The following is a 25420-nucleotide window of genomic DNA, read 5'->3' on the forward strand; positions in this document are numbered from 1 at the left end:
CAAGCCGAGTATTATTTTTCAGTTGCGAGGACTACCGCAATACCTACCGCTGTGGCTACTAGCAGTACCACAACTTCTAAACCCACAACAGCAGGTAAATAGAATAAATGTAAAGAATTTAAATGCTGAAGGCAAGGAACTAAGGCTCTCCACAGTGTAACACCCCCGGCAGATCAAGGAGCAGAGAGCTGTGATATTAATGAGGGGCTGATAACCACAGTTCCTGATGGTTCGCATGGTGGGTGCAGTCCCTTGTCACATCATGTGGAGGTGCAGACCCCAGGGGTGGGATGTCACCTGCGAAAGGCACCCACTATCCTGCTCCTGCACAACCCTTCTGCTTGTTTCCAGCTGCCTGCAGCTGGCGTGTGGGGTTGAGGAACCAAACTGTAACACCGTGTAGGGACTTTGAATGGTACTAGAGATATTATGTAGGAACAAAGAGACTGAATCTAATTTGGAAAATCCAGCTTCCTTTTCTCTTTTTTTGTGGCTGAAAACACTTCAGAATTTTGTTTTGTTTTGAGAGTTCTGTTTGTTTTCCTTGGAATTAGAGTCAACTTTTAGGGATCAACAGTTCTACATTACTTCTTTTCTGTAACATTCTAGCTGTAGTATATTTTTGATTATTTTAAAGCTCTACAAGCCAAGTAATTTAAGTAAACAAAGCATGTGGGATAATATATATTAACTGCAACATAAGATAACTATTACTTTAATTAAGTTATTAATATTTGGTTGTTATTAAGCCCAGGTCTGTAGGGGCTTGACCCAGATAGGTCTGCAGACCCACCGTGACTTCAGTGGAGATGTAATGTAGCTTGCAGTTAGTTGATGATAATTAGCACAAATTTTAAATCTAAAAATAGAATTTAGAAATTATTAATTGAATTATTTTTGGCTGTAGTTTTTCGACCAGGAATAAGAAACCTTGTTATAGATGATGAAACAACATCAAGCCTAAGGGTGATGTGGGACGTTTCAGATGACAATGTTCAGCAGTTCAGAGTGACCTATCTCACTGCAAGAGGTGATCGTGCTGAGGAAGTGGTAAGAGTGGTCTGTATGGCTTTCTTGTATGGCTAATAGGCTTGAAAAATTTGTTTAATAATTGCTAAGGCATGATCTTGCTTTATGTGACACACTTGTTGCAATTAGTAGATGATCTATGTTTGGTGTTACTGAGATTGAGCTTGAAAGCTTTGATCCTAAGGTACCTGATGCATGGCACACAAGGGCAGTCAAATGCTCTTGATGCAGATCAAGGCCCTATTGCACATGTATTTAAAGAGGTTGTGGTTAAAAGACTACCTGCCTGACCTCTTTTTCCCATGTTTTTTAAATTTGGCTAATTTGGAGGGGGGGAGGGGTTAATCCTAGGCCTTTTTCTATCCTGAGATTGTCTTTTAACACCTCTCAGTTTTCACATAGAAAGATCTTGAGTAATTTCTTTTATTAAGCAGTTTTGTTTCTCTCCTCATTTTACACTCAGCCAGTATAATTAGGGCTCAAATGCAGACCTCTCGTACTGCTCACATAACTTGAACATGTCACAATAAGGACAACACTTCGGAATTTAAGTGCCTAAGTGTCCTTGTTATTCTTTTAGTATCATGTGATGATTAAAACTAAAAAAAATCCCCAAAACTAAAGCTTCTGATGCTCAAGACATTAGGAAAACATCTGAAAGAATGACTAGTAGTATGAGTACTCTTTTGTGCATATAGCAAATAAAAAAAAAATCGTGTGTTATTTTAAAATTTCACAATTTTTGAGATCATCTCAGAATACTGTGAGGCCAAGAGCTTTCTTTTTAACACTTGGAGAAATGTAATATTGCAATGCTTGGTTTCCACAAAAATCAAATTTTTAAATTTAGAGATAGCTATATATAGAAAAATTTAATAGTGTGTGTAGTTCAAGGTTATTTTCTAAAGTTAATAGTTCAGAATGCAAAAGTATTCCCCACGTCAACCTCCTTATTAGAGTTTTGTTGGTCTCAGTCATGTGGCTCGCTCCCATTCATATCACAGTTATATTAAAAATACGGGATACTCTTTTTGATACCAGCTGCTGTCATTTTAGCCCCATTTTTCTGTAAAGACTGTATCAATAAAAATGGTTTAAAAAGGAGTTATTTGGGATTTTTTTTAGAAAGAATATGAAATAGTCTTTTTGCATTTTGATTTCATTCATCTTTTATGAGACTTTGCTAGAAAATTACTTTTTAATCATCTCTTCCAACTATAATCTGAAAATGACCTCCTAATACAGTGGTTTCCTTTTGGACTGGAAAACATTCTTAGTAAATTTACGTTGAGTATATGATAGTATAATATATAATACATTGCACAGCAAGTGAGCTTGCACAGCACAACGGGTGGAACTTAGATTGTTCATGTAACAATAAACAGAAGTTTCTGAAATACAGATTCCAGATTTACTGTTTCAGCTCTGGAAAGCTTAATCAAATTCAGTTAGATCATATAAATGTAGTTCTGTTTCCGTGTTCAATGACTGGCTATTATTTTAAAAGAAAATTAAAACTGTAGGAAGAGTATTTAAGTTCTGGCAATTAGAAGGAATTTTGAGTTGACTCAAAAATGCACTGAAGGAAATTATAAATTTGTAAGATTAGGCATCTTGGCTGTAATTCAGCAAATTATTTAATTTAAGTAAACAATTCTTACTATCTTTGGTCATAATTCAGCAAACTAATTAAGCATGTCTTTCAGAGCCTTTGACATTAATCATGTGCCTACATCCTTTGCTGAATAAGGAGTGACTTAAATACATACTTTAAACTAACCATATTGTAACTGAAGGAATGTGTTTTATCATGTGGCTTCAAGCACCTGAGAAGTGTAACACAGACGTTAATGAAATGACACACACATTAAATTCTGGGGGGAGTGTTCACATGTTTAAGTACATTTTTGTAGCAGAACCCAAAGATTTTGTGGAATCTGTGCTTAAGTATACTATAGCGTGACAATTCGGTGGTGGATGCTGGATGCTTTCCTTAGGTTTTTTTGGCTCTGATTTCAGTGATATAAATTTCAGTTACTCCTCCCTTTCCATAAAAATATGAAAAAGTTTTTTAATCCTTGATGCAATTGGCTGAAAATCAAGGTCGAAGAAATGTAATAGAATACTTTTTACCACAGAAAGGTCAAGCCCTTAATTGTATGTGTGTTCTTGGGTGTGCTGTACATGCTGGAAGGATCACATTTTTTCTTCCTTCAAGCCAAGAATGTTTTTCATTGCTGAAAAATATATTGTTCTCTGATGTGCAGATGTGGAAAAGAGGGACTTCTCAATACTTGTATGCCTTCCTTGAAAAAGCAAAGAAGTTGTGTGTTGTTTTCAGAAACTTGGATTGTGTCTTTAAGTATATGTATGGAAGAGTTTAGCATCAGGGTCTTTCATGCACATGTCTTTAGATGGTCTTGCAATAATATAGTTGCCAGTTTTGAACAATGAATGAAGTATTTTGTTGACAAGTCTCAACACTTGGTATATTAGATTAATTTCCTTCTGTGTATCACTTGCTAAAATTAGAAGTAGTTTGAATGTATTCTGGAGCGTTAAAACTGGTGAGAGCTTTCTCTTTTATTCCTCAGAAGATTTTGTTGTGCCATCAACACTCCCCCCCCCCCCCCCCCCCCCCCCCGCCTTTCTTAGTGCATTCTCTCCATGTGCCAGGTGTAGCTCCCATTCAGGCTCTCTAGGCTCTCTGAGATTAAGATTTTTACTGACAAATTAGAAGATTCCGAGGCTTTCCTTGGTCACGTAAATCACCACTATTGTGGTACTACTTTTTGAGTCTCTGGCTAAAGTGCACTTATCTGTTGAAGGTTTTCAGCAAATACAGGAAGAGCAGAAATAGCTGCTTAGGAAGAAATCTTGCACTCTATTAGGAGCAATGCCTAATTCAGCACTTTGAAACACTTCCTCTAGCACAACCAAAACTGTCCAGAAGATTGTTTACAGCTTCTCCACTTCTCTCAAGTTGCCTGATTGGACTCCTGCTGCAAAGCTTCAGTGTTTCATGACAGTTCAGGATCCTCTGTTCTTTGTGGGATGTACTCCTGCTCCATCTCTCTCAAATAGCTACCACCAGAGATAGGACAAATCTGTTTTAATTGTGCTTGCTTAATTTATGTTTGCTTGTCTCTGGAATCCATATGTCTTCCTCCCATGAAAGGATGATCTTCTGCCCTCAAAGAACATAACATTTGACCTTTATTAATAGGCATAGTTTTGGGCAATCCCTTTCAGGTCAAGAATAAATAAAACAAGAGGGTTTATTTTGTCTGTAAGGTACTACTGTTTGAGTAGTAACCATGGAGGTAGCATCACCGGTTTATACAGCTGTAGTGCCTCATAGATTTAATATAAAATTATGGTCTCTCATAGGCACATTCTCCTTTTTAATTTCACTCAGGTATAATTAATAGATTTCTTAAAAGTGGGAACAGTTTAGTTATTTTATTTTACAATGCAAGCTGTAGATTGCTGTAGTGCTGTATTAGTGGAATATGATGTTAGATATCACATATGATATAAAAAAGTTGTGGACCCTAGTCATTAGCCTTGTTTGTTTCTGCTACTCTGACCATCCAGGTAATGGTGCCTGGGAGACAAAACAGTCTCCTGCTTCAGCCTCTGCTCTCTGATACAGAATACAAAGTTACCATTACTCCCATCTATTCTGATGGGGAAGGAGTCAGCATCTCAGCTCCTGGCAAAACCTGTAAGTGCAAACTTTCTGCTTGTCTCTGGCCAGGATATGTGTAAAGAAAGGCTTATTCTTTTGGCCTTTTTTTCCTTCACTGTGATAATGTATTTGAGTATAAATGTCAGTTTACTTTGCATGACTTATGTGACTCAAGAGCTTTATATTAATTTCATTTCATTGATTTATAAGCAATGGGTTACTTTTAATTAAGAGATTATATTCTATGCTCAAATACTGTAAATTGGCAGAAATTTACCGAGGAATAAATCTGGTAAGTCCTCGATAGATAGCCCACCAAGGAAAACCCAACTAATGCAGAAATAAATAATGCCCATTGGGGTAGAATTAAACCAACCATTATACTGTTAGATTCTCTTTTGGGTGAGATCATTACGTCCTAAAGGTCATTAGAAACATGGCTAAACTTTTTATAAATGCAGTTGCATTATCTCTAGAGTTCTGACCCTGTACCAAAAGATTACTCAGCTCTAGCTTAAGTTCCCTCTCTATTGTATGTTGATAAAAAAATCATCTCATCAGGCACCGCCAGTAAGGATAGTATAGTTTTATTGAATTATTCTCTTAATGTACATAATTTCTGCCTAAATTGAAGTGCCATTTGTGCAGACACTAAAATAAGTTGTAAAATAGTCCTCTGAATCCATTTGAAAGCTCAAGTGTTCACAAGAGCTTGATTTATACTTGTAAAACTCTCTAATGCTTTTGGATTGAAAGAAACTACATAAGTGAAAGAAAATTATCTCTGAATTGTCTTACTTTTTTAATGTTGGGACAAAGTTGAGACATAATTCAAGAATTTCTTGTTTGTTGAACGATTGCAGAGCTCTTAATTAATCCTTAGTTTAACTTTCTTAAATACATCAACATTAATCCACTGTAATAATGCGCAGGGTGAATTTGATTAAGACTTTCATTCTGACAACATTACACATAAATCTAAGGGTACTAGGTGATGTCCCTTACCATTTTTATGTGCATGTCTGAGTTTTATGCCTGTGCTTGTAAAAGATACACCTGTTAAAGCATAGCTTTGCTTCCTTTTAGTACCCCTATCTGCTCCTAGGAATTTGCGTGTTTCAGATGAATGGTACAACAGATTACGTATCAGTTGGGATGCCCCGCCTTCACCAACTATGGGTTACAGAATTGTCTACAAACCTATCAACAGTGAGTTTTTAAACTGATTTCTTTTTGTCATCTGTTTTTACCTGTAGAATGTCTTGACATTGTCCTTTGCTGAATTTTATACTTAAACCTACCACATTATTTGGTTGCAGCCTATAGAGAACAATTTTCAACACTGTTCACAGAGCTTTAAAAGTGCCATTAACTTAAGTCTCTGAGTTTGTGAGTATGAAAGCTTCATAGAATCACTGAACGATGTAGGTTGGAAGGGACTTCTGGAGATCATCTGATCCAATCCCCTGGTCAAAATGGGGCCAAATTAGAGCAGATTCCACCAGACCTCATCCAGCTGAGTCTGTAGTATCTCCAAGGATGGAGATTTTAAAACCTCTCTAGGCATCTGTTCCAATGTTTGACTACCCTCACTGTGAAATTGCTTTTCCTAATAACTAATCAAAATTTCCTGTGTTGGAAGTTTTGTGCATTTCCTCCTGTCATCTTCTTGTTTGCTTTAGAGGAGGGTCTAACTCCACCTTGTCTACACCTTCCCATTAGATAATTGTAGACAGCAGTAAGAATCTCCCATGGCATTCCCTTCTTGAGGTTGATCAGACCCAACTCTCAATCTGTCCTTTTATGTCATTTTACCCTGATTCCTTCCATTTATTCCAGTGACTACCTTTCACCTGCTTCCTGTACCTCTAGTCTCTGATTCTCCTATCCTTCAGTTTCCTTCTCCTTACAATGCAAACAAAGCTTTAGTTGCTTTGACTTTTATGTCTCTCACCCTGCTCCTCCCAAATACTTGCCATTGTACTCATTGCCCTTTCTGTCTGTGCTGCATCCTGTGCCCACCTGCACGTTGCTGCTAGACAAGCCACCCAGTCTCATTCAGATTTCTTTAGAAAACTGTTGTCCTCTCCTGAGAGTGAAATAAGAATGTGTTACCATTAAGGAATTAGAATATTGTCTGAAGACAATGCTGTCTGGTTTCTCAAGCGTATCCAGAACAGCGAAGAGAAACATGGTGAAGGAGCTGTTTGCAGTTCTGATTTGGGGATAATTTTGTTCTTTTCTATTTGCATTATCATTTTTGTACAGTATTAAATGAAGCTGTTGTATAAGAACCCCTTAGGGACTGTGCTGCTGGCTGGCATCTGCTGTCGCCTGTTGGTCCTGGCACACCATCAAACTAAGGAGATCTTTGGCTGCCTATTTAGGGCAGTAGTAAGTCACTGAAGCAGAACAAAAGAGTCTTAACAGATGCCAGTGTCTAGCCCTAATGAATCCTGCGGCTGAATTTCCCAAGTGTGTTGTGGCTTCTTTCCATACAAGGACCATGCACTGTTCTGAGTAAAAGTAGAGTGTCTTTGTTTTTGTGTATGGTAAACAAAAATGAGGCAGAAACTTCAGGAGTGCACGTAATTTTGGTTAAGCTTAAAGATTTGTTTTTATTACCTGCAGATTCAGTGGATGAACAAATGATTTTTCTAATGTTTCTTTTCTTTTTGCAGTCCCCGGGCCCGCGTTGGAGACCTTTGTAGGGGATGATATTAACACTATTCTCATTCTAAATCTCTTCAGTGGAACAGAGTACAATGTTAAAGTATTTGCTTCATACTCAACAGGCTTCAGTGATGCCCTAACAGGCGTAGCCAAAACCCGTAAGAATGATTTCATGCTGTTCACATATCTACAGACTGTTTTGCACTGTAATGTCAGCTTTGTGCAGCTCTCTGAATGAATTTTCACATGGAAGTCTTTCTCTGTCATGCGCTAATTGTCTGCTAAAATGAAAGTCTCTTTTTTTATCAGACTGCATCAGGCTTTAAAATATGCTGCTGGACAGTAGTATGAGATGCATCATAAAGCAGATATTACTTTTTATCATTCAAGCATATTTGCTTAATAGTAGGTATAAATCTCCTTAATGGAAAGTCTGTTTATTCTTTTTTTTCTCTAGCTCCATGTATATAATTTGAATTAGGTGTTATACATTTAAGCCTTTAAATTAATCTTTTACAGAAATATTGTTGTTATAATGATATTTTTTATATTAACTGAATTTTAGCAGTGCTCATTAGTTTAACTAAATTGACTTAGTTCCAAACCTTCAGACAAAAGAATCATATATACATATATATATATATATATATGTGTGTGTGTGTGTGTGTGTGTGTGTGTGTGTGTGTGTGTGTGTGTATATATATATATATATGTGTGTGTGTGTGTGTATATATATATATATATGTGTGTGTGTGTGTGTATATATATATGTGTGTGTGTGTGTATATATATATGTGTGTGTGTGTGTGTGTGTATATATATATATGTGTGTGTGTGTATATATTTTTTTCTTCCTTTTTTGGATTTTCTGGACAGCATTTTTGGAAGCAGCTATTGAAATTATTTGTTAAAAATGAATTGACGTGTTTCACTGTAGTTCTTCTGTCAGTTTTTTTCTTGCATGTCTTATTAGAGGAGTAAATCTACTAATTTTTTTTATAATTAATTTTCAGTGTACTTGGGTGTGACAAATCTGGATGCATACCAAGTCCGCATGACTAGTCTCTGTGCTCAGTGGCAGCTTCACAGACATGCTACTGCATATAGAGTAGTTATAGAATCGCTTGTGGGTAAGTTACTAAATCATTCAATATGCACTCTGCTGTACTGGGTTAGGCTACAGCTGCTGTACCAGAGAATTGAATTGTATGAGTTAAGAAACTGCATGAGGTCAGACCTGTAGACTGGCTGCTGAAAGACTGGAAAGGATGGAGAGAAGAGAGAGTTGTCTACACATTAAAAGTTTCAGGAATGGAAGTAGCATTCCTGTCATTTTAGATCAAATAGATGCCCCGTTGATGGGAGGGAGTTGTATCTATCAATAGAAGATAGGTGATTACCTGAGCTTATTGCTGGTATGAGGGAGAGAAGATGGATAGAGGACAAACTGAATACATCCAAGATTTTAAATAAAGCGTCAGTGATCGCTCTGTAGATGTTAGTCTTGTAGGGTTAGGAGGGACTTGAGGATAGAAGGGTGGGGAAAGCTCTGATTGACTCCAGACTATATTCAGAGTTAGGCCAGGGTCCAGTTTTGTCTGTTCTCATTCAGTTGATGGTTAATTATAGTTTGTAGTAGTCTTACTCATCCAGATAAGCATGAGATATTTTTATGTGGCAACACATGGTGTCTTAACCCTTTTAGCACAGACTGTATAGAAAGTGAATTATAACCTCACTGTGATTTTCAGTGTAGCCAGAAGAGGTTATGAAGAAAGTCACTATTTATGTAGACTAATTCTCTTATCCCCAGTAGATGTGAAAGAGTTTTTAATGGTGACAAATTAGATACTTGGATAACTTGTGAGAAGCTTAGTAAGTTCTAATGAGATCTATCAAAGCTATCCTGAAAAGTAATACTAATTTGAATGCAAAAAATAATGATCTTTTTTGTGGTATGGCAAATGGATGGTGATGTGGTTTATTTGAAGGCCTGGAATACAGACAAGTGCAGAAAGCACAGATCTTTGCTGGCGCAAAGCAGCACTGATTTTCTTCTTATTTGGAGCCAGCCAATATTCTGCTTTCTTGGTACAGTGTTCCTTATCATATAGAACTGCCAGAATTGTTTTAATTGAGCCAAGAGAGCCCAAATATGAATAGAATGAACAAAAGTGTGAACACTTGCTTCTTATTAACATCAGATTATCAGATTTGTCCCCTTCAGGCAGTGATCAATTATTTTTATACTAATGCAGCCTCTCCTGATAAGCATCAGATGTTTTTTCCTTGGCAATGAATGGCCGTTTGGCATTTTTATGTCTCCTCTGTAGAATGTGAGATCAATTGCTTGTGTTTCACTGTAATGCTTCCTTCTGCTACAGATTATGAATTGTGCTGAAGGTTTTCGTCTTACTATTAAAATACGCTTTATGCTATTTCAAGTGTTCAGACTTTTTCAATTGTAGACGTGTTTTGCAGTTGAGAATTTAACCGAATTAATTTTGGAATGCTATGAATGCTATAAATGCTGTTCCTTAACCACCATGTTAAGTGGTTACTAGTGGAAGCTGGAACACAGTATCTAATTCAGTCCCACCTGCAATTACTAAGCACATTACAGGCTCTGAGAACCAGAGGCCTAGACAAAGACTTCAGTAGAATTACAAAATGCAACAAGTCCTCATTAGACACTGATAATTCAGGACCAGATCCAAAGCCCATTGATGACTGTGTTAGTGTTTTTATTAACTTCAGTGCATGGGGTGAAATACATCTTTTTTCTCTGCAAATGACACATCCCTCAGCTTCTACTTAATATGAAGGCAGAAATGTTGCAGAAGCCTCTGCACAGAGGTGAATTTCCAGAAAGAAGTCACCTTGTGGCTTATTAATTAATGTCTACCACTTGCCATTCATCTAGTATCATGTCCCTTCTAATTTCAGACTTATGTTACACCATCCAATAAAACAGGATAGGAAAAGGTGTTTTAATGGTGTCTTGTATGATTCCAGATGGAAGAAAGCAAGAGGTAAATCTTGGTGGAGGAACACCTAGGCATTGTTTCTTTGAGCTAACGCCTGACACTGAGTATAAAATCAGTGTTCATACACAGCTTCAGGAGATAGAGGGCCCTGCTGTGAGCATCATGGAAACAACATGTAAGTAAAATTGATCAGAACTCAGCCACCAATGATAATGTTTGATTACTTCTAGTTTCTTGCCCTTGGCTTCAAATATGCTATTACTGTGGAGTTTCCTTTAGCTGAGTTTTTAATTTTTTAGCTACATTGTGACTCCTCCGCAGAAGTTCACAAAAGGCTGCTTTCTCCAGCTGATTCTTATACAATTGCTGCGTATTACTTGTGAAGTCAGTATTCACATTCAGCAACTGTGTTGGGCTTCTTATTGAGAATGAAACAGGGAGTACGAGTTACCTCCCTTAATTAAATGTCCCTTTAGGAGATTTTCTTAAAATCTGTGACTCTGTGAGAAGGAGGAAAAAAAAAAAAAAAAGGTAAAGAAATGAAACAAACAGAGAAACAGAAAGTTTTGTATCTGGCAACTCTTGTCCTTTACTAAAATTTTGTCCGGTGTCTGAGTAATTTAAAGTTAAATGGGGCTTTGATACCCAATTTACTTATGTACTTTAAGAAGAAGTATCTTTTTTAATTCTCAGATACACAAAGCATGCAGAAAAACCTCACAGACATGTATGAAGGCAGGATCCTGCTTTCATGGGTTTGAAATACTGCGAAACAAAATACAGAATGGGCAGAATGAAATAAAAAATTTTAATATCGTTCTTCCTTTCTTCTAGCCCATTTTCAACCCAGCTGATATGCTGCTTCTCATACTACATTACTGTATGTCACAGTGCTCTTACCCTTCTCTCAGGGTACACATTTTTATCATTTTCCCCTTCAAGCTGACCCTCCCATACCTATGGTTTCACATAAGAGACAATTGCACAGATGCATGACTCCCACTTCTCATTTTTCCAACCCTCATTGTCATCCTCACTCTTAGGGCAGTGAGGAACAGGCCAAGATTCTGCTGCTTTTGGCAAAATGTGTTCCCTGCGCTTGGCAGTTAGGGGAGTTAAGAGAAATCAGAAATTCCCACCTTGGCCTGTGCATTCCCCATTTAAGGGGATACCAGACATCGGCCTTAAGTTGATTTGAGGAAGATAGTTTATCATGTAGAAGAATTACTGTATCACATCAGAAAAATGAACTGTTCAGATTGGCCTGTACCTCTCTGGTGCTGAAAGCTTTTGAGTTGCCTTACTGCAGTTGTGACACCTTCCAAATGGAAGCTCCTGGCCTTTCTGTGTCTGTGGAGGTCCCCAGGCATTAGTTTATTTGGAGGTGTTTTGGAGTCTTGGCCCTTTGCCTTCTTGAAGCCCATGGAAAAACTCCTGTTGATTTCAAAGGGAGGGAACTTGGATGTGGAGATGAGTCTTGTGCTGAATGGCACTTATCTTTCCCCAGGATAGGTGTCTTTCCCAAGCTGGTTCTATCCAACTCTATCCATTGTCTAACTATAAACATAACTCATATATTATAGCAAACACCAAGTACAGTCTTGAAGGAACAATGTTTAGTTACATCACCTGTTGTTTCTTATGTTAATTGCATTGAAAAATTTGGAAAAAATGTTGTTGGACAAAAGTGGGAACTTTTCCTGAGCTATAGATGCGGAAATCAAGCATGTGCATGGTATCTTTGAGAGCTCAGCCAAAACTTTATTGAAATTCACTGAACAAAGCTCTTACATTCAGCAAAGCTGTCAAACAGTGATCATGTATGTATTCAGCTAGATTTCTGAGAGGTTGTCATTCCAAAGCTTATCTTTATATGAAGGGTGAGGAACCAGTTTTAGGAACTCTGTATAGCAACCTTAGTAAAAGTCTTAGGCATCAGACAACAGACTCACAGTCCTGTGGAGTTGTTCTAGGAACCTCATTTCAGCTGGAAAAGATGATAAGGTCTTCTGGTGAACTCAGGAAAATCTTCCTTTTGGTAAAGGAGGGGCTGCCACAGTGTCTGCTACACTGAGGAAACTAAGAAAGGGGCAGTTTCTGTTGTGGTTCAGTAACATGTTGTGTCATTCACACCACTTTCAGAAATGCAGCCATTATTTGGTTTTAACAGTGATATCCTTTTTTGGGTGGTCAGTAGAAGAGGACGTTACATGCACGCCCTCACCTACCTCTTCAATTGCCTAACTAGTTGGTTAGAAATGAATCTAAAAACGTAGAGGTGAATAGAAAATGCTGTGTCTTATATAGTTAAAATAGATTGGGCTTTTCTTTAAGCATTTTCTGATATTCCTTCCTTGTATTCACCAGTACCGTTTCCAACTCAGCCGCCAACTTCTCCTTCAACAACACCTCCACCACCTACAATCCCTCCTGCGAAAGAGGGTAAGTGCTGCGTGTGTGGTTTTCGAACAATTTTAGGGTGTTGATGCAATGGCTTTCTACTTCTGATACTATTTTAGATATGTAAGGGTCAGATTTCAAAAAACATTTGCTACAACTGTACTATTAAGGCAGCTGGCTTAAATGTAATGAGCCAATAATCTGCCGTCCATTATTCTATTGTTGAAATTTGCAGGAAGGAGCATTAATGTCCGTGGATTTTCTTTTTCCGGAGCTCCTAAACCATACATATTTTGTAATGAAGCAGCTGTCATAGGGGTAATTAAACTTCTAAAACAGCTTGATTTTTAAAAATATGTCTACTTTAGGTAATGAGAAAAGCATTGCCATGTTCATCCTCTCCTCTTTAAATGTAGACTTCTATTTATCATTTCAACGTGTACTGTGCTATATAGGGTCTCAGATATTTCTGTGAGAAGAGTGTTGTTGTTGGAGACAGAAGGCCAAATCCTTCAGCCTGAAGTTGGTGTACTAAACTGACTTACAGTGATGGAGGATTTAATCCATAAGTACAGAAAAAAGACATTGTGTGCATGTTTTAGATTTGCATAGCAGCAAATGCTTTTTTTTAATGCAAAGAAGAGTGATGAGCATAAAACCAGAAATACAGGTATATATCTTCCTGTCGCATCTGCTGGATTTTGGTGAACAACTCTTCAAGACAAAACATGTTCAAAAACTAACCCTCCTTTGAGGCTCTCTGTTTCTGACCCCTAGCAGTACATTTGGATTCTGTAATGCATTGGAGATTCCTTGTTGTAATGAGAAAATTGTGTGAGCAGGAGTACAACTCTATAGGCCATTTTGCGTAGGAGCATGCTGGAATAAGATGAGATGGGGGAAACTTCAATTGCTCCTAAATAACAGAATTAAGGGTGTAACATCAGGCATTACAGATCTTAGTGTAACTTTTTGCATGGACTAGTTTCTATAGCGAAGCTCCACAGCTCATCTTGGGATTCCTTTTGGGCTCTGGGACTGCGTAAGTGCATATGTAACTTTATTTAACAGCCTCCATAGAAATAAAAATATTTAGCCATTTTTTAAAGAACTCTTAAGGCCTTAAGCTGTGGTCTGTGATAGAATCTGCCAGTGTGGACTATTCACCCCTTGCAGAGCTCAACTGGTTCTATACCTGCACTGAAATCAATGCCAGCAGGTCCATTTGCTAGTCTAAAGCCTTATTTAGTATTAGTAATTAACTAACTTGGAAAAAAAAAAAAGGGTTTTCATGACAGTTATGTTTTCTTAAGTGATTTATTAGATTTCATGAGGAGTTAAGGCATTGCTCTTATTCCCAAATACTTGTTGTTCTTTCTCAGTGTGCAAAGCAGCCAAAGCTGACCTAGCGTTCTTGGTGGATGGGTCATGGAGCATTGGAGATGACAATTTCAATAAAATAATTAACTTCCTGTATAGCACTGTTGGAGCTTTGGATAAGATTGGTCCTGATGGAACGCAGGTAATCAACTTGTAGAGAGAGGGAGAGAACGTGCACTTGTCAGGGCATTTTAGACTAGCACCAGGAGTGAAATGAATCAAAAAGTATTTGGCATCCTTTCTCGGGTCTTTTGAAAATATAAACTATTTCATGACAGCAGGGTTTTTTTTTTTTTAATATCTTATTTTATATACACCATATGGTGAAATTCATGACATGAAATTTGCTAACAATGTGAAGGCTAAAAATCAGTTTAGTCTCCCCTACAGATTTCTAGTGAGATTTAGGTTGTGTTAATGTTTTTGGTTTTAGTACTCATTGTGGTTATTTATTTCTAAATAAGATAAAAATGGCTTTGATAAGGAAAATTAAAGGTTCATTTATTTAAAATCATATGGATACAAAATATGCAAAGTTCAAAGTATTGTATTTACAGTGATTGTGCTATTGATGTGTTTGTATAGCTTGTAGAGAAAGATGTTTGAATCTGCTCCAGAAAAGACTATTTGCAAATGTTTTTCTGTTTTAAGTGTTACCTGTTTAATATGCAGATTGGGATAGCATTGAAAATGATTTTTAATTTTTGCAAAGCCTGAAGAAAGTTCAATTTTTGCTGTGTCTTGCAGTCTGGCTATTTTCCAGAATGTAGTCCATGGTGCTTCAGAAACCTCACGTACACTCATGCTTAATTTAAGCATGTGAATATGCTTATGAGGAGAATATGCATGTCCCCTTTCAAATCAGGGACACCACTTATAGAATATGAAGTTTAATACATCTTTTGTGAATTGCAGGGGCTTAGTATGTCATATTGAAATAGACGGAGTAGACTCATGTAGCAGCATATTTGGGAGAGGCAATGTCTTGGAATGTGGTCTTAAGCTATTTCTGTTACTTGCTTCAGTATTGCTCCCTTAACTGTAAGTTGCTGATGTATAACTATTCATTGATGGAGACTGAATAAAGTCCCTGCAGTTCTGTGTATGAGTAACTGTAACTAGGATTATGCTTTTGGGCTGGAGAGGGAGTGCTTTTGCCAAGGTGGGTATTACTTTTCTCATCCTGTTTGCTGCAAAATGAAACCAGAATGCATTAAGTGGTTGCCAAAGCTGCAGAGAGTAAAATTAAGCTTTATTTAGTGAAAGCTTTTTAAAAAATAAAGAATGTTCTGGCTTCAATGTAAGAGTGAAGCAGAGTCACAAGATAAATTCTTGTTTTAAATCTGCTGATTCACTTACTCTTTGCTTATACGTTGGGTGGTGCTTTAATAATGAACATATCTTCTATGTGCACAGGTGGCAATAATCCAATTCAGTGATGATCCCAGGACAGAATTTAAATTGAATGCATACAAAACAAAAGAGACTCTTCTTGAGGCTATTCAGCACATAGCTTACAAAGGAGGAAATACAAAAACAGGTGAGAAAGGTCGTGGTTGTGATGCACACTTTCTCCTTACTGCGCTCTCTGCAGCATTTCTTTTCCATTTGCTAAGCGGTTTAGGATGTCAGTGCAAAAGCAGCAATGATACAGTATCTCCACCCTGGAGATGAGAGGTTGGGCTCTGAAGTGTATTATATTCCTGGTTAGAAAGTCTTTGGAATCTGCAGTTCATGGGTTTCACCCCCTGCTTCTGGGTCTTTAACTGACAGTGGGGTCAAGGATCAGTGGAGGGAGGGAGAGAGGGAGGTGGGCAGAACTGACTGACTTTGGGAATTGGGGAAGGTGAAATGGGGAGTAATATGAAATCAGCTTGGCAAGTGGAAAAGTGAGAAGGGAGAGAAGGTGGGAGGGAGATTGCAGAGCATGTAGGAAAACAGTCGACAGAGTGGAGGGTCTGTTTGGTTATAAGCCAGGACAGTTAAGCCTCAGTGGTATGTTTAGGACTTCGGGCTAAGGGAAGAGGTCTGTTAACTGAATGTAGTTATATTTTAATTAGCCCCTTAGGAAAGCTCTCTGATGTGAAGAAATTAAAGATGACTACTGAAGGGGTTAAAATCTGTCTTAGTTGGAACCGTATGTTTTATTACTCTCAGATTGCACAGAAATTTCTTGCAGCTGTTGCATTGCATCAAATCTCAGTAGGATCAGAATGACACGTTTTCCATTTACTCCAGAAAATGCTACAGTGGCACATTTCAGTTGTTGCCTTGTCTGTGCCCTGCAGTCCAGTAGGGGAAGATTTTTGTTATCTCTAACCTGCACAGAATACCCTTTCTCAAATGGGTCATGTTTTTGAACTCCACCTTCTAGACTGAAGAAACTGATGGCTGAAGCCATCATATTTTCAATATGGATCAAAATCAAACTTCTAAATCTTTATTTTAACAACTGCAGAATGCCCTAATTTACATACTGCTGGGCACCCAACATCTGTTCATAGCTGGGTGCTCAGCATTCTTCAGTCTCTCAATAATTATTCATGTATCTAATCATAGTTCTGGGTAGGCACTTTTGAGACAGATTATATGGGGTTATCTGCTTTTATTGGTATCTAACATATGATATGAGAAGCCAATAGAAATTGGATTTATTTCAAACTATGTTGTCAATCTTTTCTGTTTCAGGCAAAGCCATTAAGCATGCAAGAGAAGTCTTGTTTACTGGTGAGGCAGGCATGAGAAGGGGCATTCCCAAGGTATTGGTCGTTATTACTGATGGGCGATCACAGGACGATGTGAACAAAGTCTCCAGAGAGATGCAACTAGATGGTAAAAAGTAGTTTTAAGAACTATCACATTTTCCTTCTTCTCATTAATCATAATTACCTAAGTTTGGACATGAGATAACGCTCCAGAGGATTTCCAACTTGAAATAAAGCAGATAGCACATGCTGAGAAACTCAGAAGATCACTAGAGTATGGTTAGTTTCTAGATTATTTTTTGTAACTAACATTATTGTTGTTCATTTTGGAGGCAGTTCTAAAACCACATAGCACTCAATGGGATTGCTCACATGACGAAGTATTTAGAAGACCTGAGAATGATCCTGAGAATATGCACTGTGAGCTGTGAAGTGTACTTTCATGATTACCAGAAAATTGAACTGTTTTGTTCTCTGTACAAGAGTTCTTTTGAAGATTCTTCCGTGTGTTCTTTTACTGGTTCTGAGCTGCTGCTTGTCTCATACTAATTACCTTTAGGATTTTTTTTTTTTAAAATGACTATTTTAGTGCTTTAAACTATCACACAGTGCTGTGTTTCTAACCATGAGAATTAGGTCAGTTATGTAGAAACGTCTGTTAGTGAGCTTTGTATCAAAACCCAAAGTGCACAGGTGCTGCACAGAATAGAACTAAAGGGCAAAAAAAAAAAGCTATGATCTGTTTGATGTGAGGAGATTTAAGAAAAAATACATTTGTACTTTTTTATTTGCCTTTAGATTTGGCAACTATGAAGTTATCAATATATATTATTGGCTCCTGAAACTCAGTGCAATCACTGACCTTGGTTGTCTGCCTGTATAATTACTAGATACTGAGTGCTGTGCCTTTGTAAATAAAATCATACCACAAAATAACAGCGCACGTATCACTTGTTGGAAGTGGCAATCAAGAACACAAATCCCAACTTTGTGACTAAATTAGTGTCTCTGTGTAAGCTGAACAAAAGTGTTCAGCACTCAGAAAAGTCTTGCAGATACCTTATTATCTATTAGAGGGGCAGTGTCCTTGAAAGGAGAGGGCATGTGATGGGAATTCAGTTGCTGACTGGGATATGTGACCTTGGACAAACAACTTCCAGTCTTCCATTTCCTTTTGTGCATGTTGTTTGCTTAGGCTGCAGATATGTTGGAGTAGGTACTGACTACTTACTCTCGGAGATACTCATAGATGGAGACTAACATGAAGAGGTGCTGATCTTGGATGGGGCATGGAGGTGCTGTTATAATATAATAAATGATAGTTTTGTTCTGCTAAAAGGTGATAAATAAATGTTAAGAATGTCCCTTGGGCCTCATTCAAATTTAAAGAAAAGACTGCTTGACTAAGAGTAAGTTTGGGACTGAGCAGTTTGATAGTGGACATACAGGAACAATATGTCCATTGCCAATATTCAGCCTGATGTAGACAGGTCATTTCTTTACCTTTTATGGAAAAGAAAATGTTGAAGAACGTTCTGTTAATTTGCTGTTCCTCAACATATAGGATATGATTCCCATTTCATTTACATTTTTTAAATCGGAGTCAAGTTTCAAAGTATATTCATGTGGAATATATAGAGCAGATTCAACTGATGGAGTTTAATTGCTAATGACATGAGAAGCAGTAGCTTAAAACTCTGATGAATGCATGACATAGAACAAAATCTGTTTTAAAAAAAAAACCTACAGGAAATTAATATCTCTGCTTTGTGTTTATGATGTATTTGATACATGGGAATTTTTGTGCATAATACAAGTACAGCATTAATTCAGAAAAGTATTTAAACACACGTTAAAACTTCAAACAACTGAATAATCTTAGCTGTCTCCAAGAAAACAGTTAAGCATTAACTTCAGTTAACGGCTTAATCATTCAAACAGCCAAAAGAAAAATTTTAGAAATCTCACAGAGACTGTATTGCCTTTATTTTAGCATATATGAATGAATTTTCCTGTGTTATAGGAAAATAATAAAATTTCCACCTTGGTATTTGATCAGGAAAGGAGCCAGTGCAAATACAGTTGTTTTGTTCATGTTTCCACTCTTCAGAAGAATGATTCACAAGAGTGCTCTTTTTTCTTTTACAGGTTTCAGCTTTTTTGCTATTGGAGTTGCTGATGCTGACTATTCAGAGCTAGTTAATATTGGCAGCAAGCCCAGTGAAAGACATGTCTTCTTTGTGGATGACTTTGATGCCTTTACAAAGATTGAAGATGAACTGATCACTTTTGTCTGTGAAACTGCATCAGCAAGTTAGTCACTTTGACTTATTCTTGCTTCCAAAATAAGTGCTAAATATGTTTTTTTTCCCGTGAATATTAATTTTCTGTATGAATACCTGTAAAGGGATCTTTTTGCTGTAATTTAAGGCAGATATTGTAACGCTAATCTTATTTCCATGAAGAACTAAGGAAGTGGAGGTGCTGTACTTCAAAATCATTAATGGTTGTTTGTTATAAATCCAAAAGACGTTGTCGAAAAGTTATTGTGGATTTAAAATAGTGTAAATGGTTCAGCATTTAGTCATTAAAAGTTAATTACATTCTTATTTTGTATACTCCTTTAACAAGATGTAAGACCTGAGTTAGCTACGTTCATTATTGTTCAAATCACATTGTTAATTTATTAATAGGGAGCAAAATCTTAATGCTTATATTATTGTAGAAACTAGAAAAGGTGTAGCCTAAAAGAAAGCACAGAACAGGCCAAAACACTTTCAAATCTATGAAAATGCCATTCTTTAGGCTTTTTATGAAATGGAAAGACATTCTGCAACAATACCTAATGGTTGAAGGTCAATGATCCACACGCTCCTAGGGGTATGCCCTCAATATGTTTCCTGATAGATAGGCTGGGAAGTAGGCAGTGTGAATCACTTGTGATTCTAAAGAGTACTTGTGCATGGGACTGAGTTATCAGAGCTGGGAAACATATGAGTGTTGCTTGTGTCCTGTCAATTCTTTTCTTTTTTTCTTCCTTCCTTCTTTTTTTTGGTTTTTTTTTTTTTTGACCTTAAACGCTAGTTACAATAGTAGAGAGAACTTTGAAAGTTGAGAATACTGAACAGTAATATTTATTGGTCATTTAGACTTGTATTTCAAAAATGACCTCCTGTTATGAGTGCTCTGGAATGCCATATTTGACACCCTGCATCTAGGCTCATTGTTTCCCAAGGGCACCTTCCCTGGAAGAGATTAGTATGCCTTCTTTCATGCCAGAAAAGAAATAAAAAGCAGGCTTGCAGCTTTTTAAAATGCGTGCACCCATCTTAAGGACTGTGTGCAATGCTGGTCTGTGTCTCCCATGAAGGCTATTGTGGAGTTTGAAAAGGTACGCAGAAGAGAAGCTAAAGTGATTGAGCTGGAACTGGAGTTGGGTTGGGGTTGGAGAAGCTGCTGCCTCATGAGGAAACACTTTAGAGGCTGGGACTCTTCCCTTTGGAGACAGAAGACTAAAAGAGGATATGATCGAGGTTTACAAGTTCATGGAGAAGGTAGATAGGGTGAATGCGAAGGTATCATTCATTAAACCTAACAACTATAGATCTAGGGGGTGCTTGATTGAAATGCAATAAAAGAAGTTGTTTTCTTTACTGGGCAGGCAGTGTGTTTGCCACAAGAGGTTTTGAATGCAGGTTCACTGTTGGGGATAGAGTACTGAGCTGCATGGACCATTGTTCTGACCCTGTGGGACACTCCAACAACCTTAAACATATCTTTCATTCTTTTCCAGCTTGCCCATTGGTATTTAAGGATGGCAACAATTTTGCAGGTATGGTATTTTGTGTTCGTTTTTGTTTCTGATTTATGGAATCATTTTCATTACCTGATTTTCACTATATTAGGCAATAAATTGCATATGTATTCCCCTTTTAGGTTAACAGCTGGTAAACAGATGGTGATATAAAACTCTTTGATGTGACTGACTTTGTCTTTCTTTTTTTCTTTCCTATAATGCAGTATTAATTTAATTTAAATTAATAGAATGTTTATTTTGATGCCTTCCAGGATTTAAAATGATGGAAATGTTTGGTTTGGTCGAAAAGGAGTTTTCAGCCGTGGAAGGGGTTTCAATGGAACCTGGTACATTTAATGTTTACCCCTGTTACAGACTGCACAAGGATGCTCTGGTATCCCAGCCTACAAAGTATGTATTAACATAAAATTTTTCCAAAGATAACTGTCCCGTGTGGGTGATTATTCATTTAAGGATCAGCATTTTCATGTCAGAAGAGCAGAGAGGTTAGTTTATCTGTGTTATGATAATGGATAGAAAAAGTGTTTGCTGGATCCTCAACTAGTTTCATTCAAAAATAACAGTCAGGGATAAAAGCAGGTAAGCCCATCTGCTCTTTTGGGTTTCCAATATGAGCCACTTTCAGGCTTGTGCCAGTTTGGTGCTGAGAAATTTTGTATAGACATATGTTGTAGCAGATTCCAGTACTTCACAGTTTGTGAAAGGTGCCTCTGTAAAACAGAATGAGATGTCATAGAGCGTAGAATTGCCCATTTTGAAGAAGAGCATCAGCTGAAGTTGTTTACAGAGGCTGATGTGAGTCTAGTAAGGCTTATCTACCTGCACTTTCCTATGGTGAGTTGAAGAGGAAGGAGCATCTATGGAGTGCGAGTGAGACTGGGAACCTAATTTAGGTGTTCAGTCACTTTCTGCATACGTCTATGTCTATCCGTTGATTATAGAGGAAAATTATCGTCTGGATTCAATCCCACTGGATTAGACAGTTTTCCTAACACCTATGCTAAAATGAGTTTCTGTGGATACCTTCCAGTACCTCCCTGGGAGCCGGGACATAGTTCAGTAACTGGGACTGTGTCCTGGGAGAGAGAGGGAGGAGGTGATGAAGAATCCTCCCATAGAACTTTTACAGACCCTTCCTCAGAAATGAAGTGATGGGAAACTGTCTGTTTTTTCTCTGAGGAGTGCATGTGTTGTGCTTGGTTCCTCCAGTCCAGTCCCCCATTTTCTGTTAAGTGGTACCAGAGAAAACAATAGCCATACTGGATTAGACATGAGAGGAATTGATTAAAAACTAGTCTCTAGCTGATAGAAAGAACAACAGTGGGAAATGGCCTTTAAAGTTTATTTTAGATGCCGTCTTAGTCTTTTCGCATGATTATCCTGTTAGGTTCCAGCTGGAGCTATACTTCTCGGAGCTGTGTCACACTGACAGCCTCTCCATGTTTGGATTCCTTCTGGATTAGAGGAAAGAGAATTTACAGGGATTAGCATTTCTCACTTCTCTGTTTCCCTTTCTGCATCTTTCTAATTGGATCTGCTGCATTTATATGGTCTTCTCTAGCTACCACTCCAACACAAGCTTACTGACTGCTTCATTAAGCTTTCAGTCCTTTTCATGGTTCAGAGAATACCCTTCTTTTGATAATCTACAGGTACGTCTGAAAAATACCATTTTCTTTCTCATCTTGTCGGTGCACTGAACATCATTAATGTTATTCTTCTTTTTGAGCTCTGCATGCCCAAACCCTGTGTTTTCCCCATCCCGCTTACTGAATTCTCCTTCCATTGCTCTTTTTTTATAATGGTGTACTGCAAGGCTTTGTCCTTTTACCTATTCAATTCCATCTCTGTTTTCTCTCTGGGAAGTGTACAGTGTTGTGTTATCTTTGGTCATCCACAGACCGCGATGGGGATTATATTAATCATAGAGCACATTTAACTCTTTTGCCAGTATGATTCATATCTATGCATCTTATAAGTGTAAGAAATGCTTTGGATAGAATGGCTTATGCTTTGGGACAAGGAATAGATTAAATAACCTCTTCAAGCTTCCTTTAGAACTCTCTTCAATAATTTTAAGGCATCAGAGTAGTTAATGTTTTCAAAATACAGGCAGTAATTTCAGACGTTTCCTTGTCCATATGTCCCACCTTGGGATTTGTTAACCAAAGCTTCAGTTAAATTGGAAGTACTAAATAACAAATCCAAACTTTAGGAAATGAAATCCAATAACATACTTCTCTTATATCATAAACTTCCTATCCCTTTTGCAAAAATTCTAGGAGACCAGATTGTATTTCCATATTCACAGTCTGTTTTGACTGCACTTTGTAACATGTTGGCTTTGAAAAGTATAAGCTACATTCCCTATAATTTATAAAGCTTCCTGTAACAGTCTCTGTTGTTCCTGAAGGGTTTCTATCTATTAGTGATGGCTTAACAGCAAAGGATACTTCTATCGCCATTGGTCTTCCAAATAACTTTTATTCTCATAGTCCGTTAAACCAGACAAAAACAGAGGTCTTGCAATAGGATACCTTTTTTTTTTAATTCATGTATTCATTTCAGCTTTACTTCAAACTGAATTCAGATTTGAACTTCAAATTTTAAGTTAAAAAAATTAAGGCCAATTTTGTAAATTTCAAAAGAAAGGAACACTCTTGCATTCTCCACGAGTATTCTCTTGATATCTCTCAGAGCGTAGGTTTTGCTTACACTTATTCATATTGCTTCGCACTCTTGGGTCCAAAGACAAATATGGAATAACTGAAAATACTTTCAGTGAGCACTGGTGATTTGATGCGTGCTTCAGTTTATAAAGCATTGCTTCTCTTGCAGGTATTTGCATCCTGAAGGCCTCCCTTCTGATTACACCATTACTTTTCTCTTTCGTATACTTCCCGACACACCTGAGGAGCCATTTGCTCTTTGGGAGATTTTGAATGAAGAATATGAACCACTGGTTGGAGTTATTTTAGATAGTATGTATTTTGTACCTTATCCTTGATTTTTTCTCTTGAGTGTATGATTGATTCATTCTGTGACTACATTGTTTATTCCTAGTGTTTTAATATGTTACTAGAACAACTACCTGAATCTTGAAGGTGATGGTCTCTAATGGATTTTTAAAACATTAAATATACTTGAGATTAATTTGGAGTTAGAGTCAAATTTTGAGCACACTGCAGTAAACTGGGAGTAATGATACTGAAATCCAGAGAGTTGTACTAGATGTAAGTTGATATAACTGAGCTCTGATTCCTGTTCATTTGCTTATAAAATTTCCACTGCTCTGGATCTGGTTCTAATAGTGTCTGTCTTGTTATATGCCAGTGGGACTGAGAACAGGATATATGCAGAGGCAATGCAGCCTGGTGGATAGCAGACTTAGAGCTAGAGACATGAACTCTTGATGACTCTCTTCTCTTCTACTTGGTTTGTTTTCCACAGCTGTAAAATGGGAATTGTAATTTAGAATGTTTCAATATTTACTGTTGAAAGGACATAGATACTATGATAGCTGTTCTTTATAGCTGCCAATTTTTCTTAAAAGAGATATATTAGTACTTTTTTTTCCATCTTTCTTAGATATTTTTAGATATGTTGCCTTGAAATAGGTGGGACTAAGGCTTGAGGATAAGGCTTCTATAGCTTGAGGATCTGAGCCTCGGTTCTTGCCCAAGTCCCAGAGAGAGCTGGTGGGAGAGTGGGATGGGGTCGGCAAGCATGAGGTAGGCTCCCAACTATTGGCCCGTTCTTCCTCTCTAACTAGGAAAAATCATTTCTGTGTTTTGAGATTGTTTGAGATTTTCTGTGTTACTTTTGGGCCAGTAGATCACATATGAGCACGTTTTATTGACATTTGTTTGCAAGCCAATAAATTGACAAGTCTAACGGCTTACAGTCGGGTGCAGCATGGGTGTATGAAGGTAAGAATGTGCCTTGGTGAAAGACACTACATCATGCTGTCTGGGAATGCTCAGATTAGGATCACATTCAGCAAACAACCCAACTCAGATTTACCTAGAAAATTAAGAAATAGTTTTGCAGCCACTTAGGACTTGCAGCAGTTCAGAGGAGTATCACTGGGCCACAGAACTGCTTCTGGCCTTTTTCTTAAGCTAGGGGCATTTGGGCTGGGTTTGTTTAAGTACTGTGAAGAGCTTTTGGATTATATTTATTTCTAAATTTGAAGCAAAATGGTGAACTGCCTCAAATGTAACCCAGTGTTTCTAATGTGTACATTTTTTTCCAGACAAAATTAATTTTCATTCATAACCAAATTTCAAAATGGTGAACAAAATGATTTTTTTAAACTGTTCTACGCAACTCTTTTTACATTTTTTTAAATAACTTGTCTTAAAAAAGACTACTGGCATCTTTGATCTTCTTTGTTAACAAATTTGACCCTGCCAATTAATATATTGAACCTTTTCCTCCTTTTACACTGAACACTTCTTTTTAATTCTCACACAGATGGTGGTAAAACTCTGACTTTCTTTAACTATGACTACAAAGGAGATTTTCAAACTGTAACTTTTGAAGGTCCTGAAATACGGAAGATATTTTATGGGAGTTTTCATAAGGTTAGTAATGGTAATAGAAAAATACACTCTGGATAAAGGTTTTGGAGTTCCTTTTTTATGTTTTGAAATCTTCTTGCATGTGATGGGCCACTGACAAAAGAAAGGTGTTTTACTTATTCAAAATCGTCTACCAAAGCATCTTAAAGCTCTTT

At 37.4% G+C, this 25420-nt stretch overlaps 1 protein-coding gene across 6 annotated transcripts in view; it reads left to right on the top strand.

Moving 5' to 3' along the window:
* COL14A1 (collagen type XIV alpha 1 chain) overlaps window positions 1–25420 on the top strand; it is a 138178-nt gene that overhangs the window by 69531 nt on the left and 43227 nt on the right. For all 6 annotated transcript variants that reach the window (XM_026110069.2, XM_026110071.2, XM_026110073.2 and 3 more), the window contains 16 exons: window positions 23–94; window positions 908–1050; window positions 4627–4756; window positions 5807–5929; window positions 7402–7551; window positions 8407–8523; window positions 10409–10555; window positions 12748–12822; window positions 14163–14302; window positions 15577–15700; window positions 16849–16992; window positions 19014–19178; window positions 20659–20697; window positions 20934–21072; window positions 23521–23663; window positions 25159–25268. In XM_026110069.2, the coding sequence (XP_025965854.2) occupies window positions 23–94; window positions 908–1050; window positions 4627–4756; window positions 5807–5929; window positions 7402–7551; window positions 8407–8523; window positions 10409–10555; window positions 12748–12822; window positions 14163–14302; window positions 15577–15700; window positions 16849–16992; window positions 19014–19178; window positions 20659–20697; window positions 20934–21072; window positions 23521–23663; window positions 25159–25268 (1961 nt within the window). The remainder of the gene's footprint in view (window positions 1–22; window positions 95–907; window positions 1051–4626; window positions 4757–5806; window positions 5930–7401; window positions 7552–8406; window positions 8524–10408; window positions 10556–12747; window positions 12823–14162; window positions 14303–15576; window positions 15701–16848; window positions 16993–19013; window positions 19179–20658; window positions 20698–20933; window positions 21073–23520; window positions 23664–25158; window positions 25269–25420) is intronic.

The sequence above is a fragment of the Dromaius novaehollandiae genome, chromosome 2, assembly GCF_036370855.1.
Source record: "Dromaius novaehollandiae isolate bDroNov1 chromosome 2, bDroNov1.hap1, whole genome shotgun sequence".
NCBI classification, from domain to species: domain Eukaryota; kingdom Metazoa; phylum Chordata; class Aves; order Casuariiformes; family Dromaiidae; genus Dromaius; species Dromaius novaehollandiae.